This window comes from Paramormyrops kingsleyae, chromosome 20 (assembly GCF_048594095.1).
Source record: "Paramormyrops kingsleyae isolate MSU_618 chromosome 20, PKINGS_0.4, whole genome shotgun sequence".
Lineage (NCBI taxonomy): Eukaryota > Metazoa > Chordata > Actinopteri > Osteoglossiformes > Mormyridae > Paramormyrops > Paramormyrops kingsleyae.
Genome location: NC_132816.1, coordinates 15,472,835 through 15,489,641, shown reverse-complemented (window position 1 = coordinate 15,489,641; position 16,807 = coordinate 15,472,835). Strand labels below are relative to the sequence as shown.

The following is a 16,807-nucleotide window of genomic DNA, read 5'->3' as shown; positions in this document are numbered from 1 at the left end:
GCTCTAAAATAAAGACTAAACTCAAGAACTGTTGCTTATCTCAGAATTTCACAACCATGTAATTATGTTACAAAATACTTTTAAGGGCAAAAAAAAAAAGTATTTTCCTCTTAGATTGGATCTCTCTTGCAACTTGTTAACAAAACATTTTGTTTGTTTAAATTTGGATTTCCTTGTCCACTCATCTGCTTGCCTTGAGGTAAAGGGTATAGTTGCAGAGAGATGACAAAGGGCTGAAAAACCACAATCATGTCTTGTGTTTTGCAAGATGTGAGCAGCTTGCGTTCAAACAGGCGACACGTTTTTTCCACCTTTGTCGATCTGCATAACCTGAACTCATTTAGCCTGTTGGTGTTCTCCAGTAAATATCCCAATGAGATATCTCATTGACTGAGATTAGTCACTACACATTCACTTCTGCGGCGCTCCTGAATTATCCATTGTGTTCATCTCATTAGGGCACTCTTTGAGAAGCTGGCAAGCAGAAATGCACAGCACAATCCAAGGAAGACTATTCCTTTCCACAAGCTTTGGCTCAACAGAAAATCAAAACACACATAAAATATTCTAAAGCAAAAAAAAAGAAGCAAAAACCGAAAGTGAACTGTTCTAATTGCTTTAACCGTGCAGAGTTATTGGTTTTTACAGCTGAATTAATGAGGGTTTTTTTTAACACGTGTACGACTACGAGCAACACAGAAGTTCAACATCAAACCGTTGCTGATAAAAGATGTGACATTTAGTGGTTGGCACACGGTTTCTCATTATATCAGGAAAAGGAGCTGCCAATAATAGACTGAAAACAACGTGCAGGTAGCGCATTTATGCGACGGTTTCACGCTGATACAAGAAATAATCTGTTTTTATTAAGCTATTTTAATATGTGCTCAGGCGTACTTCTCTCTCAGCTGTCAGGGGGCTGCCTATATCTCGTCCAAGAAAGTTCCTCTTCAGTTCAGATCTGTTCATTAAGAGCCATTAGAAGTCCGAAGAGCTTTTCTTTCACAGCGTGTTTGAAAACTCTTCAAAGCATACCATATTTTCAAAAAAGGTTACCAAAACCCACAGGAAGCTTTCTATTCAAACTATGCGCCTGGAAAAAAAAACACTACTGCACGAATATGTTCCTGAACTTAATTACAAAAATAGTCCAATGTGCCACTTATTGCCTCCTGGTTACATTTCTGAAGATTGTTCTTTGGATGGCAAGGAATAAACGACATTAAAGGATTTGCAATACACCGGAACAGGGAGTTCTTCATACTCCATTTGGGGCATCGACTTAGCCGTTTCTTTCGCGCCATCTTTGTAACCGAAACGCATCACAAGGCATTCTGCGAAATACACCCCGGTGTCACTTTAAAACGCCCTTTTTGATGATTTATATTAGCCGGCATTATTTCATTTTTCTAAGCTCTTTTGCTTTCAGATCGGCTCCCTAGCAACCAGACACGGCGGAGATTTTATATTGCTGGCACCGCTTCAGTTTTAACTGTCGGCGTTATTGATTGCGAGATTGCAAAGTTTGCATTTAATAGCTTCTGTAATACATGACAGAATTATACAAAATTTGTCATGCCAAACTGTTCCTTTGCCTAAAGTGATTACTGTTTAAAACACGAGCGATACATCAGCCAGTGCTAGTATAAGCATATTTCGCTTGATACACACTCCCCTCCACCAAATGAACCAATAAATGTCTGTAACAGAAAACCATTATTGTTTTAAACTAATGGAGTAGTTGGTAAAATTAGAAACTAAATTAGTTTATAAAGAGTTGACACAGAACAGCTGAAATGGGTTATCTGCACAGAATAGAGATCCATGCTATTCCTTTGTGGATTCCTTTGAACTGAAATCCATTACCTTGTTTGACTATTACAGCGGGAAAGCAAAACAGTGCCCAGTAATCAGTAACAGCATGTACTCAGAAGTGTATACCGCCAGTATACTTCAACCCCCCCCCCCCCACCCCCGCAGGTTTATGTTAAAACCCCAGAAGCTACACTTCTCTGTATTTACAATTGCGAATATCAGAAGCCCCCATCTGCCTTTTTTTAAAGCTGCCCCTGTTATACCAAAACCTCGCACACAAAAACCTTATTCAACTAGAGCTCAAGTGAATTACTACAACTGGCTGCATGTAGCCCCGCGCACAAGGGCGAGATGAATGGCTTGTTTTCTGGAAATGCATCAGTTATGAGATGCAGGAATTGAGCATTCGCGCTGGGTACAAAAGCAGCGCTGCACTACGGCAGGATGTGAACGTGGGGCAGACGGATTATATGTATTTTCGTTTAACCCTGCAGAAAGGAATACATTGTTATGGGCATTACAACGCAATACATAATTTAATATTCCCTCGCTCCACCCCTACCCCCCACCCTCCGTTCAGCCGTACCACTTCACAAACAGAAAGGGGGGGGGGGGGTGGTATTTGAGAGAAATCCGTTTCCCTTTGTTCTGTGATAAGGAGTTATCGTTCAATGGATTCCTCTAGCCGAGGGTGTCATTACACTACTATTTCACCATCGTTACAACTGCAGGAAATCTTAAAATAAACAGCGTCCTAATGCTCCCCTCCCACGATGTGCCGCGCGCTTAGCAAGATACGGCGACATATATCCACAGCATCATACTCTAAATTATAATCCACCCCCCAAAAAATAAGTAAATGTGCTGCGAATGACAGTTCTGCGCTAGTGTTTTTTTTCAATGCATCGTTATAATCTGCATTTTGTTTATTTAAGATTCGCCCTGTGCTCTCCATATTTAATGTACTACAGACACACACAAAAAAACCCTGACCGCGTACTGATAATAACCAAAGGCACAACAGAAGTTGAATGCAAAGTACACCGCTCTGCCCAGGAGTCTATCCATCATGCACATTCATTAGATTCTGTGAACGGAATATTTATTTTTTTTCCTTACTTTTCGCCAGCCAGGTTTTTAAGACGCAGCGGCTCTGACGCGGCCAGCAAAACGCTGGTTTTGGGGCGATTAACTCCGCGCCGCGGTTCGTGAAATGAAAATGAAATTCTAACAAGGCACTTTAAACAATGGCTGCTCTCCTTCTTTAGCATCTGAGTGGGTGAAATGATTAGAATTTCCAGAGGACAGGATGAGTGGCAGAGAATAGTGGCATTATTCAATGAAACCAATTAAAGAGCATTTAGACTCTGACACAAAGGAGGGATTAGATGACGGCCAGGATAACAAGATAGTATATTATCAATGCACTATTGTGCCGATTTCTTTATTTGCAGTCACTTCTAGACAGGCCTTTTCAATTACTGTCCAAAGAATAAATCATTCATAATTCTATGGCCTGTCACACAGAACATGAATGCATATCACACAATTTTATCATTTAAAAAAAAAAATGCAAACCAGGCTTCCTTTCGTGCATATCGTGAAAAACACTTGTCTAGTAACACATTAAATTTATATAGTTGGGAGCAGATCAAAGTGCATTTAAACTAATTCTCAAATGGGGCTGTGTCTATACTGAAGTATTTTCCTGTGAGATATGTAGTGGCAGCGGTGGATGGGGAGAGCTGTGGTAACTGTTGGCCACTGGATTAACATATGCTTGTGGAGGCAATGGCAACGAAACGATACATGACCACCGTAATGAACCAAACCCTCCAGGGCACCCAACTGGCACTATCAGTTATGACTGCCCCTCCGAGGACTGACACTCGGCAGGGAGGGTGGGACAGTGGGGTCACCACAGCACTTGTCACAGGTATGGATTTTTTTATTTTTTTTGGGGGGGGGGGGGGGGGGGGGGGGTATTGCAGGTTTGTTGCCACTTCCTTGGAGTAAGTAAAACTCCCAAGATTTCAGTCAATCGCGCAAATCATCCTCTCCGTCCCTCTGCCCGACGTCATAGCAGTGAAGCAGAAGGTTTTGTCACCCTTGCCTGTGTGTTGCAATGTGCACCGAGATTTATCAAGGGCCATTTTATAGAATACCACGCCCGCTTAGACGGTAATGAAATATCCAGTGTATGCAGTGCTCTATCTTACAAGCAATCAGCTCAATAATGAAATGCCACCTTTTTTTTTTTTGGATATTGCGATAAGGCTGCAACTGAGAGGAATTTGATTAGTGAATAATTAAATACTCATGCACACGATATTCTACCAGCGTGCCGCTTCCTATGACTAAATAAAATAGATTAGCAAGCAGAATGTCATTAGAGAGCTGGTGCCAAAATAAGGGATTAATTAGTCTCAGAGATGTAGGCTAGAGCAGGTACTACCAAGATGTTTAATGTTTAAGGAAGGTTTTTAGAGTTTTGCAACAACCCCAACCTCAATGTGAAACGATTGGTTGGCAGTGATAACAGATTAGTCATCCCGGAGAGAGAAGGCTTGGCACAAAGGAACATAAAAAGACCACATTGTATTTTCGCAAACACACTGAGTGCCCTTAGGTTAAAATTAACAATGCTGCTATGGCTGCCAAAAGTGGGTGGGGCTTTTCATGAAGGACACAGCACAGCATTAACATTTAATTGAATTTCCCTTTTTTTTAAAAAGGGACCTGTTTTCAAAACTCGGAAAATCTAATGAAGCAACTAGATTAATGGAAAGATTTGAGTGGAACTCTTGTGAGACCTTTTTCTTTACCATGGGGTGTTTTTATACTACAGCAAGAGTCACATTAATAAGTCCTCTGTTGTTTCAGACCCTGTAATGGAGGGACAATAAAACTTTTCATTTCCTCAAAGGTCACCCCTTAGAGACATTCACATTGTTTAACTGTCTACCAGCGTAGCTATTATCCCACGGCCCATGGAAAAATAACACAAGCCATTGGAAAAGGCAGAAATGAACACAACAAGAGCGGCGCAAAGGCTTCTCTGCGCGGAATCAGAAAGTGATTACAGCACACGTCTTCCTGCTTCACCCACATTAGAAAACGCAAGCATTCTTCACGCTTAAAAGTGACTTTTCCACTCTGCCTAACAATACCCTGGTCGGAGGATTGAGAATTCCTGGCATCCGGCCAGATTCAGTCATAAGGGAACGGATGATATGAGTAGATCACTGAGTTATGACAGACAAAGAACCCATGTAAATTTCCAACAGGTCTGCAAATAATCAAGACGTGATATTTGTGTTTATTAAGCCGGTCTGTGACTGTTTCAGAAATGCCCAGAGCTATGCTGCTCTGACAGTGGTGGAATGGGTTTGTTTAATTATTTCAAGGCAATTTCAGACTTCCGAGTTACTTAAACAGGAGAGCATTCTTTATAGATATGCACATTTCCCTTTAGATCCTCTACTAGCTGCAGTTGTAATCTCCCTACTGAAGGTCACTTCTGCTATCTGTTAGCCATGACAAGTAGAGCAGTCAGCCCTCCCCTTTGTGCCTTAGCTACAGCCCAATGTATAAATATAGGTGTTTAAAATTTAAAGCCAGTAAAATTAAATATGTTCACAAGGCCTGTAAATATCCCTGGGCAGATCTGCCTCGACTATGAGACATGATTTTCTAAACACAATCATGCTGCAACATGAAACATTTGTACCCAGAGCAGAATAAACGGCCCAGGCTATGAATGCTAACATGTCATCTGTTCTAACTTTCCTGTTTCTTTACTTGCCTGTGTCAGGACAAACATTTGGTGAAAGCCACATTCAGGCCACAGGAAAAGAGCGACCGCACCAGTGAAATCACACTGCTCTTTGTTTCCAAATCGGCGACATCGATGCCATTTTCTGCCATTATGTCATTTGTACAGAAAGGTCAGCGAACGGCGTCGTGCGCGAACGAGAGCGGCTCCGGAGTTCCTCCAGAAAGCCCTGAAATCCAGAAGGGCCTCGTGCCAAGTAACGGCCACAAACAGATAAGTCACTGTTCGTTCTATTCTGCTTGACAACAAACTTGCTGCAAGCGAACGGGACACCCGTCGCAAATCAAACTGGTCCCCGCGTGCCCTGGCAGCATGGGTGATGCATGGACCTGGGTACCACGTGATGACTTAGCCCCCTCCCCCTCCCAAAAAAGCCTCTTTTCACGCTAAAGCAGGGAGCTCGGTGCAGCCTGGAATGCAGGCACCCAACCGGGAGCTCTGCCCCCAAGTCGTAAGTCATGGTCACTCCTTATAGGAATTACTGCTGTCCCTCTGTTCTCCATTACTCCCACTGTCCTGTAGCTACTTACTTACTTATTCCTTTTCAGATTCATCAAGACAACATCTGACGTCTTCTATCACTCTCGGAATAGCTAGAGAAATGCCAGAAATACGCAAAAAAAAGAACTGAGATCTTTTTCTTGACCGTGATGGTTTCGGCTGACATACGAATTACGTCAATATATGCACATGCAATGTATACCAAAAATACACTGTACTGTTTGTATCCTTGTTATTGAGTGTTACTGTAAACTAATAAGCCTACATTGAGCAATGGTGGCACCCTGATTCTTATATGCGTTCAGAAGATTTGGAAAAATCAGCAGAGCCTGAACTCCGTTAGTCACGTTGACCATGAGTCTTTTACATGCATATTATGCCTTTGTAATTGTGCACACACACTGTACACTGCAACCAACCAGTCCAGTCACACTGCAATTTTCTTTCTGATAACTTAGGGGAGACCTCAGCTCTTCGCCATCGATGTCTGATCTGATCGCGTTCGGAAGGAGGTCACAGTTCAGTCTGTGTAGGATAAATTGCTGGTTGAAGTTGTAGTATTCTAACCAGCGCGGGAAGCTTCTCTTGCGGCTAAGGCTGATTTTCAACCGCTGCCGCTATTTGAGAAAGTCCAGCATTTTTATAAATGAGCTTCCCCAGCACTGACAGAGCTCTCCCCAGCTAGCCTACCAGGTAGCAACAATGCATGGCTGGAGAGATCTAGTTTTGGGAGGAAAATAATTGCCAGAAGTGTCAGCTGACCACAGCAAGTCATGATATCAGAATCGCCCTTGGAACGAGCTGTAACATATCACGGCTTTAGCATTTAATTGCATTTTGTGGTTTATAAAATTTGGCAAAAAGAACACATCAACAACATTAGCCCTGTCATAACACAAAAGCAAGGAGGATATTCTATTCTGCAGCCATGGCTCTTCCCGATTCAAAGAAAGCAAACTATTTGTATATAGCTATTTGTTTAAACGATGGCTTGCATTATAATCCAAACTGAGCTTTGCTCAGTAATAGCTACTTATCTCTGGCACCTGAAATGAAACACATCAACATCCTGCCTGTTTACTTTGATCAAGCCCACGTTATTTGGCGGCAGTTTCTCTTTTAAAACCTAAATATCAGATGCTGAATTCTCTCCCATTGAGCAATGCTGCACAGGCGCGCTAATGAATGCTTCAGTGACATTTTTTGAGTCATTGGTAGTCGAAATATATACCAGATAAGAGAGGAAATGCAGACTTGAAGGGTGAAACCATACAGCTCAAAACCAAACTGTCGTACTACTTTTGACAGTAAGTAGTTAGAAAAACTGTACATATAAAAGAATGTAGGTCCTGATAGTAAGATCCACTAGACCAAAAAATCTCTGTGATCCAGTGTAAACTTGTGAGTCAGGCCTTTTCGCTCCAGATATGACTAATGCATGAGTGTCGTACTAATGAAGAACCCAACAGAAGCCACGGTTCTCTGAATGTGCAGCAAGGTCTTCAAGGCCTGAGCATAATTTGGTCTGTAACTGTTAAGCCTAAGGCTCTTCCCTCAGTAGCAGCAGGTAGTAAAATTCTTACTTAACTGAAGTTGTGACCAGAAGGGATCCTACTCTTGCATCGCTGAGAATGCAACATGTTAGCATTAATACGTCATGAATGAATGCATTTGTTATTGTGAGCCCACAGTCATTTTGGACATAGGTCTCCACTCGGAATTTAACGGTGCGATACGATGACTGACGTTATTATTGGAATTCAGACGGGAAGAGGCACAGATACTCTAACCTCGATCGCATGAATAACTCATCATGGGACACATGCCTCAAAGTCATAAGGTGCCAAAGAAAAGTATGAATGGAAGTCATGCCTACACTGCTGAATAGCACATTGTGGGCATTCTTCACACCGTGAATCAGAGCAAGTGATCCTGAATTTTATGAATACAGCATGCCGTACTTCACATCTTCAAAGGAGCACTAGAATCCTTCTCGCGACCTGGTGATACTCATTAACTGTAAACAATGGTGTAGAATGCTCAAATCTGAATTCTGTTGTCAAGGAGACCAAAACTGTACCTGCCACTTAAATGGCTAGAGACGACAGCAGAGTTTAGTTAATATAAACACTTTAATAGGTTGATTTACACACTGATAAAACGTTACGAATGCAGCCATTAGAGACATTCAGTAATTTGAAGCTGACAGCACGCCCTCCTATAACACTCGCTGAATTGGCATATGTCCAAAATTATAGCCCAAAATAAGCACAATATTACTATCCAGTCTCCCTCCCCATGGCGACCCGAGTCTTCTGTGACAGAATCTTTATAGCCATGCTGGCTCCCCGGAGAAAAGGCTTAAATTATAACACAATTTCATTGCTTCTCTGCAAAACTCGCTGTGGTATAGGGCTAGGTAGGTCATCCTTAAACTAATTATTGTACAGAGGCCCGATGTTGGAATAAGAGAAGCCCAAGAACAGCGTTTGGATTTCGGGAGGGGAAAAAAAAGGATCATCGAATGGATCATAAAAGAGGTTTGCACCTCTTGCCAACATTTTTAATGTAAAAAAAGAAGCCTGAGGTGAGTTACTTTTTTAAGAAGAAGGTCACACTGTGTCCATAATACGGCATATAATCACTTGCAAACTACAGTCTGATCTATAATCTATACAATGCCTTGGTCATTGAAATTTTCAACCAAGGACAGGGAAAAAGTAATTAAGTACATCAAAGCTGCCAGATCCATGGTTTTTGTTGGCCGTCGTCCATGTGCGTGATGAAACCCCAACAGCCATCCTGTTAATTACTAAAACACCCTGCATTTTCTCCCGTGAACAGTTGCTCTTCGTTTTAACTGCCTCAATTACGGTAAATTTGTTTTGCGGTGCCATGACCGGACTCACATTTCCTTTGGAGGAAACCAATTTGCCCATCAACTCTGGAAGGCTGGTCTTTCAAAGAATAATAATAATAACCATCATCATCAGCATCAGACGAAATAAAAATCAAAAGAAGTTGTTTGTCAAGCCATGTTGGGGGAAACTGTTGTTATTATAATTCCATAATGCATTTTCTGCAATAAGAAATGTCTTGAATTGTATGGCAAAAAACGGTTTTGTCAGCTTCCCTAGAACATCTTACCGTTTTAATAAATTCCTTACTGACATACAAAGTTTTGTCGAAATACCAACAAGTCAATTTCAGAACAAAGTTCATCAGGCTTTTTTTTTTATTAATGGTTCATTACTAGCAGTGATGCTGATTTTCAAAGTATGGTTTCTGCTAGTTGTCCATTTGAATGGCCCTTTTCTTTTCTCTAGGCAACAAAGAAGAGTAAATTTAAGCTGGAGATGGCCTTTGGCATTCAGCCAGGATATTTAGCTTACACAGCGAATTCAGAGTCGTTTTGAGTAACTGCATTTAGAATCCTGACAACACAAACAGGCTAATATATAGTCATTAAGGAGCAACTTATTAACATTACAAAACCTATACACAATGGACACAAATAATAAGGTACAACTCTGACAGTAAATAAATTCATTAACACACTTTTCTGCTCGCTATTGATTCGCATATGCAGCTGTAAGCTTAAGTGACAAAGAGTCCATTATTGATTCTCCCATCTAATCTCTGCATAAGAATCTAATACAACGGCCGATTCAAGGGCAATTTAACATTTGGTTTCGCCGTCTAAAGGAGAGCTGTACACACAGTCTGGTAAATGGATGAGTAAACTATAAGATCCAAAAATAACCATAGAATAAAAACATTGTATCATTCTGTGAACAGTATAGCTAGTGTGACAGTAACTGGATCTTATACCAACCGTAAAAACCAACATTTTTAACACCCAAAGTAGAAATCGGAAATAAGTAACAATTATATTTTGTATATAATCAAAAAACAGTTTATCATGCAAATTCTCAATATATGGGGAGTAATTTTCATTTTTCTGGGTTTCTGTAACTGCTTTACAGAATTGCAAGTCATACATGACATTTTTAAGACCTCATAAATCTGACACTGGAGCTTTTAAACTGAACTGTGAAAGTTCTCTGCGAGAACTACAGCCAGTTAGCAACGTATAAATGCACGTTATTCTGTTCCAAACTGCACATTTGACATTTATTTTCCCCTTTCCACATAAACAATGAGAAGTCAAACAACGGTTTTCCCCCACCTATAATTCTGCATACAATTTTTATGAAATATTTGGAGGCAACGACAAAGGTAGAGATAATAAGAGCCCTGCACACTGAATGCTTAGTCATGCTTGTCTTCAGATATGTCTGTTGCATGACATTCTACAGATATTTGCCATAAACATGCATGACATGGGTAACATATTTTTGCTTATGGGACAGATAATAAGCTGTGACCAAGTTAAATGTTGATGTAGTCAACTATTGGTCATGCTAAACGATGGCATTGGAGGGGTTTGACACTGGGGGGGGGGGGGGAGAATTCAATAACTTAAATACAAAAGTCTAGTTATTGGGAGTGATGAATGAACCCCCCACCCCCAGCCCCCGGGTCCCTACGTCCATGATGCTATGTAGTGCACAAACATAACTGAAGGATCTCAATGACAGGAATGAAAGAGTTGGTTACCTAGTTCCGCCTTCTCCTTAAAGATGTCCTTGAAGTTGAGGCCGCTGTTGAGCGTCGATTCCCGGTACCTGTGCAGGGCGTCCCCCTGTTCATTCTTCCTCAGCTCCCTCAGCACGGTGGGCTTGAGGGGCGCCGCCCTTAGGCCGCACGTCCACGTGGAGACGTCTGCGATTGTCCATTTCACAAGGTCCTCCAGCTTCACAATGACCTTCTCAGAGACGGCTATGACCTCATCCTGTGTGGCAGTACACCGTCATGTCAGTAGAGCAGTGATGGGTTTGCATGTTAGGCTGTGGTGAGGGGAGGTGGGGGGGGGGCGGGGGCATGGATGTGACTTTAAACATTGTTGCAGACGCCATGCTAATCTACATCCAAGGGAAAGCTATGGCCTTACTGTCATGGTTGATGGTAAATAATGATCATGGTGCCAGATGAGCGGACCATACCGTTCTATATACCCCCATTATATAGGTCAGATTTCAGTGTCGCTATCCAAGGCTAACGCGTAGATAAACAAACAAATGAATAAATAAAAATTGCCTTTCGTTTTACTACAGCACTCCGGTCCCATTCAACGGCTAGCGAAGGATATAAAAATGAATTTCCAAATGAAATCCATTTTCTAGACTGATCCGCTTGCTATTTGGCGTCAGAAGGCTTAAAAAAAATAAATAAATGATTCTGTTGGGTTAGTGTGGAAATCTGGAAAGCACATGTGTTAGCATTTGAGAGAAATCTTCACCGCTGCCTTTCTATACTACCAATACCGCTGGTTTAGCAATTCTACATCTTAATGGATGTTATCATTGCCTCCTGTCCATCTTTGGTCACAATATCCCAGCATAACATAATAAAAAGCAAACATTAATGGTTGCAGGGGGCTTAAAGTCTTCATTTGAAATTTTTCGGAGATACAGTGCTGTGTACGGCAGACGGAAACTTAAGCCACTTCTGTTACTTTAATACCGCGTCTCCTGTCGAAAAAAACGTCCAGAGCAGAAAGGATTTGACGTAATTGTTGTTGACTACACATTGATATTCCTGCTTGTCTAAATTTAAAAATGTTTTCTTTTTCCACTTTGGAGTACTGCATTCTTTCAGTTTGGGAATAATCAACAGCAGACTTGTGGTCATTTCAAATGTAATTAAATTGCCCATTTGATTTTGAACCAAAACCTTAAAGCAGTGTCACTATATATGAAACAGCTCTTCCATTAGAAAAGAATACATTTTCAACTTCAAATACTGAAAAGCCCCTAATTTATATCAGACGTTTCTTATACTGTATATTGTTTTTGCTCAAACATAAATAAAGCACATACATAAATACCCTGACAACTAAACTCCACAGTTTAAATCACTTAAGTCATCATCTGTCAGTTTCACCATTAGCCAGCGGTTGCTACATTTATGCCTTATTGATGCAGGCAGTGCACCATTAGTGAAAGTGTGTTACTGCACTACTAGCTAAGGACTAATGTGCCCCAGCAGCCAATAAGAAAAGGTCTCAGTACCTCCTTGACTTCCAAATAAGGCTGCCACTTCAAGGCAGCGACTGCATAGCCTAGGATGCTAAGTAATAGCCAGCGTACACAGAAGCATTTGTTTTTATGCTCCTGTAAAAGTAAGTGGGTCAAAAAATGTTAATCCCAATGACGACGCGACAAACTTTACGGAGAGGTCATGTGCAACGCCTGACCCCCCCCCCCCCCCAACCTCACCACCTCCATAGCCAATGAGCAAGCAATTCTGGTGACACTCATTTCAGATGGACAGCTAGAGAAATAGTAAAAGTGCAAGGTTGTCGTCCCCTTATGTGTTGAGCTCTGTGCCTTTGGAAAAAATCTATAATAAAAAAATTCCATTCATGGAAACTTTCCATTCTATAAGTGGCAAGAAACAACCAGCCCCTTGTTATTACATACTGGTGGGATTTGAGGCATTAGTGAGGAGAAGCTGTGAGGCAGCGTAGAGCCGAAAAATCACCCAAACAGAGTCACGCTGAGCATGTTTCACCCCACTGATTCTGGGGGTCAGGGCAAGAATTCCCTAGGTCACAGGAGATTTGTACACCTGCTTCCATGCCTATTGAGTTATTGACCCAGCAACATGAAAAATGTCCCCAGCAGATCCAGAGGAAGTCCTTTACCAAAGTTAAAGTTGAACAAGTAATTTTCCTTCCAATAATAGTACTACATCATAGAGCAAGTTAATGACTGAGCCATATTGAGCACATAAAACGAACAAGAGGAAAATTAATCTATAGAGGGAGAGTGGGAGAAAATAATTACCCTTATAAATTTAAAACAAATTTGCATTGTCGTTTTGAATTTGTATACATGTCTTGGATATAAGTTACGTGATACAGAGAAAATAGAAAAACAACAGAAAATGCAAATATGCTGAGTGTCTGGGTTTCGATTAAACAGGGAAAACAAACAGCCTTTAAACAGATTAATTCAGCAGCATTTATTATTTATCATTACATTAAAGACTAGGCAAATGCAGTTCTCAAGTTTAAACACGCGAAACAGTGTATATTTCAGAACTGATCACAGATTCTGGAGTTAATTGCATTTAGCAAGCACAGAAAGGTATGAAATGTGTTCATTCTAACAATACCAACAGCTGCTTAGGGTAATTTTTACACTCATTTGTTTATTTGAGGAGCAGTTACATTTTCTCGTCCCTCCCCCCTCCCCCAGCAATTCCTGAATAGTTGGAGTCATGTAGCACCTATGAAAAACACAAAGATATATACTTCAAGCCGAATCCTAATTTCCATAACAACACGTCTGAAGGTCTGTGTTTCAACATGATTTCTGGAATACTGCATTGTCGAATGTAACCTTTATGGGGGAAAAATGATCCAATTTAAACTATAAATATATCCCAGGCATTCAAACAGCAACATGGACTTTTGCCAGGCACTAAGATGTCTCTGGACTCATGCCATGCATTTCCTCTGCAAGAGTCACAAGTCTAAAGCCATACTGCTTTGTAATTCCAAACAATTGCAGAGAGCCAGAAAAAAAAAAGGATAGATATTACAGCCCACTTGTTGTTTTAACCAATCCTCTTTTGGGAATATTTGGAAAATTCAGCTGTAAACCTGCAGCTACAGTCACACTTTCTTGAATGCATTTGTTAATATGTAACACCAAGGTTATTCGTAGTGACTAGATGGCTGATGGAATCCGATACAGAATCTATTTTAAATACTCTGACCTGTTTTAGTTCAACACATTACTAAAAAGTCACCACCAATGCCTACTGGGCTGTACTGAGGCCCCCATCTCTGACATTCATACGAGCTGCAGTGTTTGACAATGGGGCCAATAACAAAGAAAGATGAAGTGACTAGAGGAACATGTCACTACCATTTAACCGCATATGCATCATTTCTCAAAATCACCTTTGTAAACTAGTTACTATTTCAAAGAAAAATAGAACTCCAGTGTGGTTTGGACTTTTTTGGTGGCTCCTGTCCAATTAACTACATCATTGGACAAAAAAAAAAACTGCAATTATTATTGTGAAATGAGTAACCAGCAACAACAACAAAAAAAGTTGCCCTACATTAATATAAACAAACATATAAAACCAAAAGTGTTCTGCCTTCTCTGTCAGTAAATAAATGTCTGACATTATTTTTCTGGCAGTCATGAACCCATGAGGACAACATTGAAACAAAAAAAGCACATGTATAAACGGGAGTGTAATGTTGACCTCTCTAGGTTCAAGCTCTCAGTTTTGTGTTCTGCAGGCTGTCTGCCAAAGTAAGATCACTGCAAGTAGGCTGCTGTTTCTACACTGCTACTATTCTGCAAATGAATGACTACCTCAAGCCAGAGGGGAAATTACATCACCTGGCTTTACAGACAAAGAAGATATTAAAGCCTACTACCTGTATACATTTATCACAGTCATCATGGCTGTTTATTGCAAACACACCCAACGTTAACATGGAACAAAGAATAATTCAAACACTGGTCAAAGAAGTTTTATTACCTAATGAAGCTGACACTGCTTGGTCGAAATAAAGTTATTAATGAAAAACAAAAAACAAAAAAGCAGTCCGTACTGACTGCATCTCAAAAACTGCAAGGTATTTCGAAAAAACAGATGATTACTGTATTGATAATTTGGATTATTCAGTACAAATGCAAATGTAATTTAATTGTACAGTTTGCTGAGTGCATGTTCAATTGGGAAGCAATCACACAGGGTTTTAGATTACCACTGGTGACAGCCTTAAAGTCAGTTTCATTGTTATTTAGATTTCCCATATGTCACTAATTTTCCAAAAGCAGTTTTAAGTTCTAATGAACACTGCACACATTTTAGGTCAATATCAATATTATCAAGAGGCACACTAAATTAGAATATGTGGCAGGGGTACTGCCATTAAATTTTTATAGGTTTCTCTGTAATCCGTAAAACGAATGGCGGAAAACATCTTCATTAAGTGTAACCATGTAAAACGATGAAGAAAAACTGTATCAGATTTCATACCCTATTATGTTAACTACGGATATATGAAGACATACGCTGCCCTTGAACACAGTATAATCATATCTGTATTGCAGTTTAAAGATCAACAAATCATGCAGGCTAAACGTAGGCAGTAATTCACATTGCCATTTCGCCGGAGACGGGAAAGGGGAAGCAGATGACAACTTAAAGAGAGAGAGAGAGAGAGAGAGAGAGAGAGGTTGAACTGGGTAAATATGGGGTTAAGTCAAGTGTTGTTCCTCACTTCCACCTCGTTACACTGTATAAATACGGATGCGTACAAGGCCGATTCAACAGATGATACAAATTCGATATTCATACTTATTTTGCGGTGGAAACTCGACGTTTAACAAAAAAAGCTGCATATAAAACCTGTTGCTTATTATGAAAAGGAAATTTGATACCCAGCAAGGCAGAGGGAAAGTAGCCTACAATAAAAGTTCAGCGCAGACTAGATTCTCATATTGTGATCTGCTAGTGGTTGTGCTAGAAGCACAAGAAAAAAACAGGTTTACCGCTTCACTACATTACCCATATGTAACCGGCAGCTGCGTGACTATCTCCATATCCAATACTACAATCAATCGTAAGAATAATTAAGCTGTTAAAAAAAACATCCAAGACACACGGTTCACGAGATAAACCTCACGACTAGTAAACTTTTTCGCTCTTTTTGGATCAAATTACCCGCGCATTTATGAGTAATAAAAATGAAAGTGCAGCAGCGAGACGTAACCTTCATAAATGTCACTCGTCCCCTTTAAGGCATCGCATCTGCCTGCTTATTCAGCTCGCCGTTATTAATCAATTGCTACTAACCGAAAGCATTTCAATACGCATGGAGAAAATGTCTGCTTACAATACTTATTGTCTCGCGCTATGCAGCCAGCCAATTTCCGTCTTTATGAATACCCACTGAAATATTCACGGCTTTAATATAAAAGGCATGATGATATTCTGTGGATTAGGAGCGTTCCGTTCCTTGGTTAATGTGTTTATTCTCGGAACACGTCTAAGTGAAATACGCCGCTAATCAAGCATTTAAATTCGTCATTGCGCTACCTGTCATTTATCACTTTGTTCAATACAGCGCTGCCAGCATGAGTCTTTTGATCTCTCTCTTTACCTCCATTTCGTAATTTCCGCCCTATTTTACAGAACCGAGATACGGAATATTAAGACGACAAACACAATAACTTTATAATATAGCTAGGCGGGTCAAAAAAACACAACCAATGCGTTATTTTCAGCAATCCATCTGACTAAATAAACTAACACAGACCACGGGGATGATTTATAGTCCAGTTCCACTAAGGTAATTAACATGAAATGAATCTACGTTGACAGTCGAATTAGCTGATCCTTCTTACATTTTTAACAGTCTATCCCTGGTATTGACCGATCAGAGGTCGTAAACATAAAGGCGATATGTTACGTGCAATCAGATTAGATTTCGCATCATTGCCAACAGAACGCAGAGTGAATACGTAAGGGTCATATTTCACTGATGCCTTATTTGAA

General features: G+C 40.5%; 1 protein-coding gene across 1 annotated transcript in view; it reads right to left on the bottom strand.

The window, feature by feature from the left end:
- Window positions 1–16,807, bottom strand: part of arid5b (AT-rich interaction domain 5B) — a 62,714-nt gene that overhangs the window by 45,153 nt on the left and 754 nt on the right. Inside the window, exon 3 of the mRNA XM_023830896.2 lies at window positions 10,772–11,006. Within this exon, the coding sequence (XP_023686664.2) occupies window positions 10,772–11,006 (235 nt within the window). The remainder of the gene's footprint in view (window positions 1–10,771; window positions 11,007–16,807) is intronic.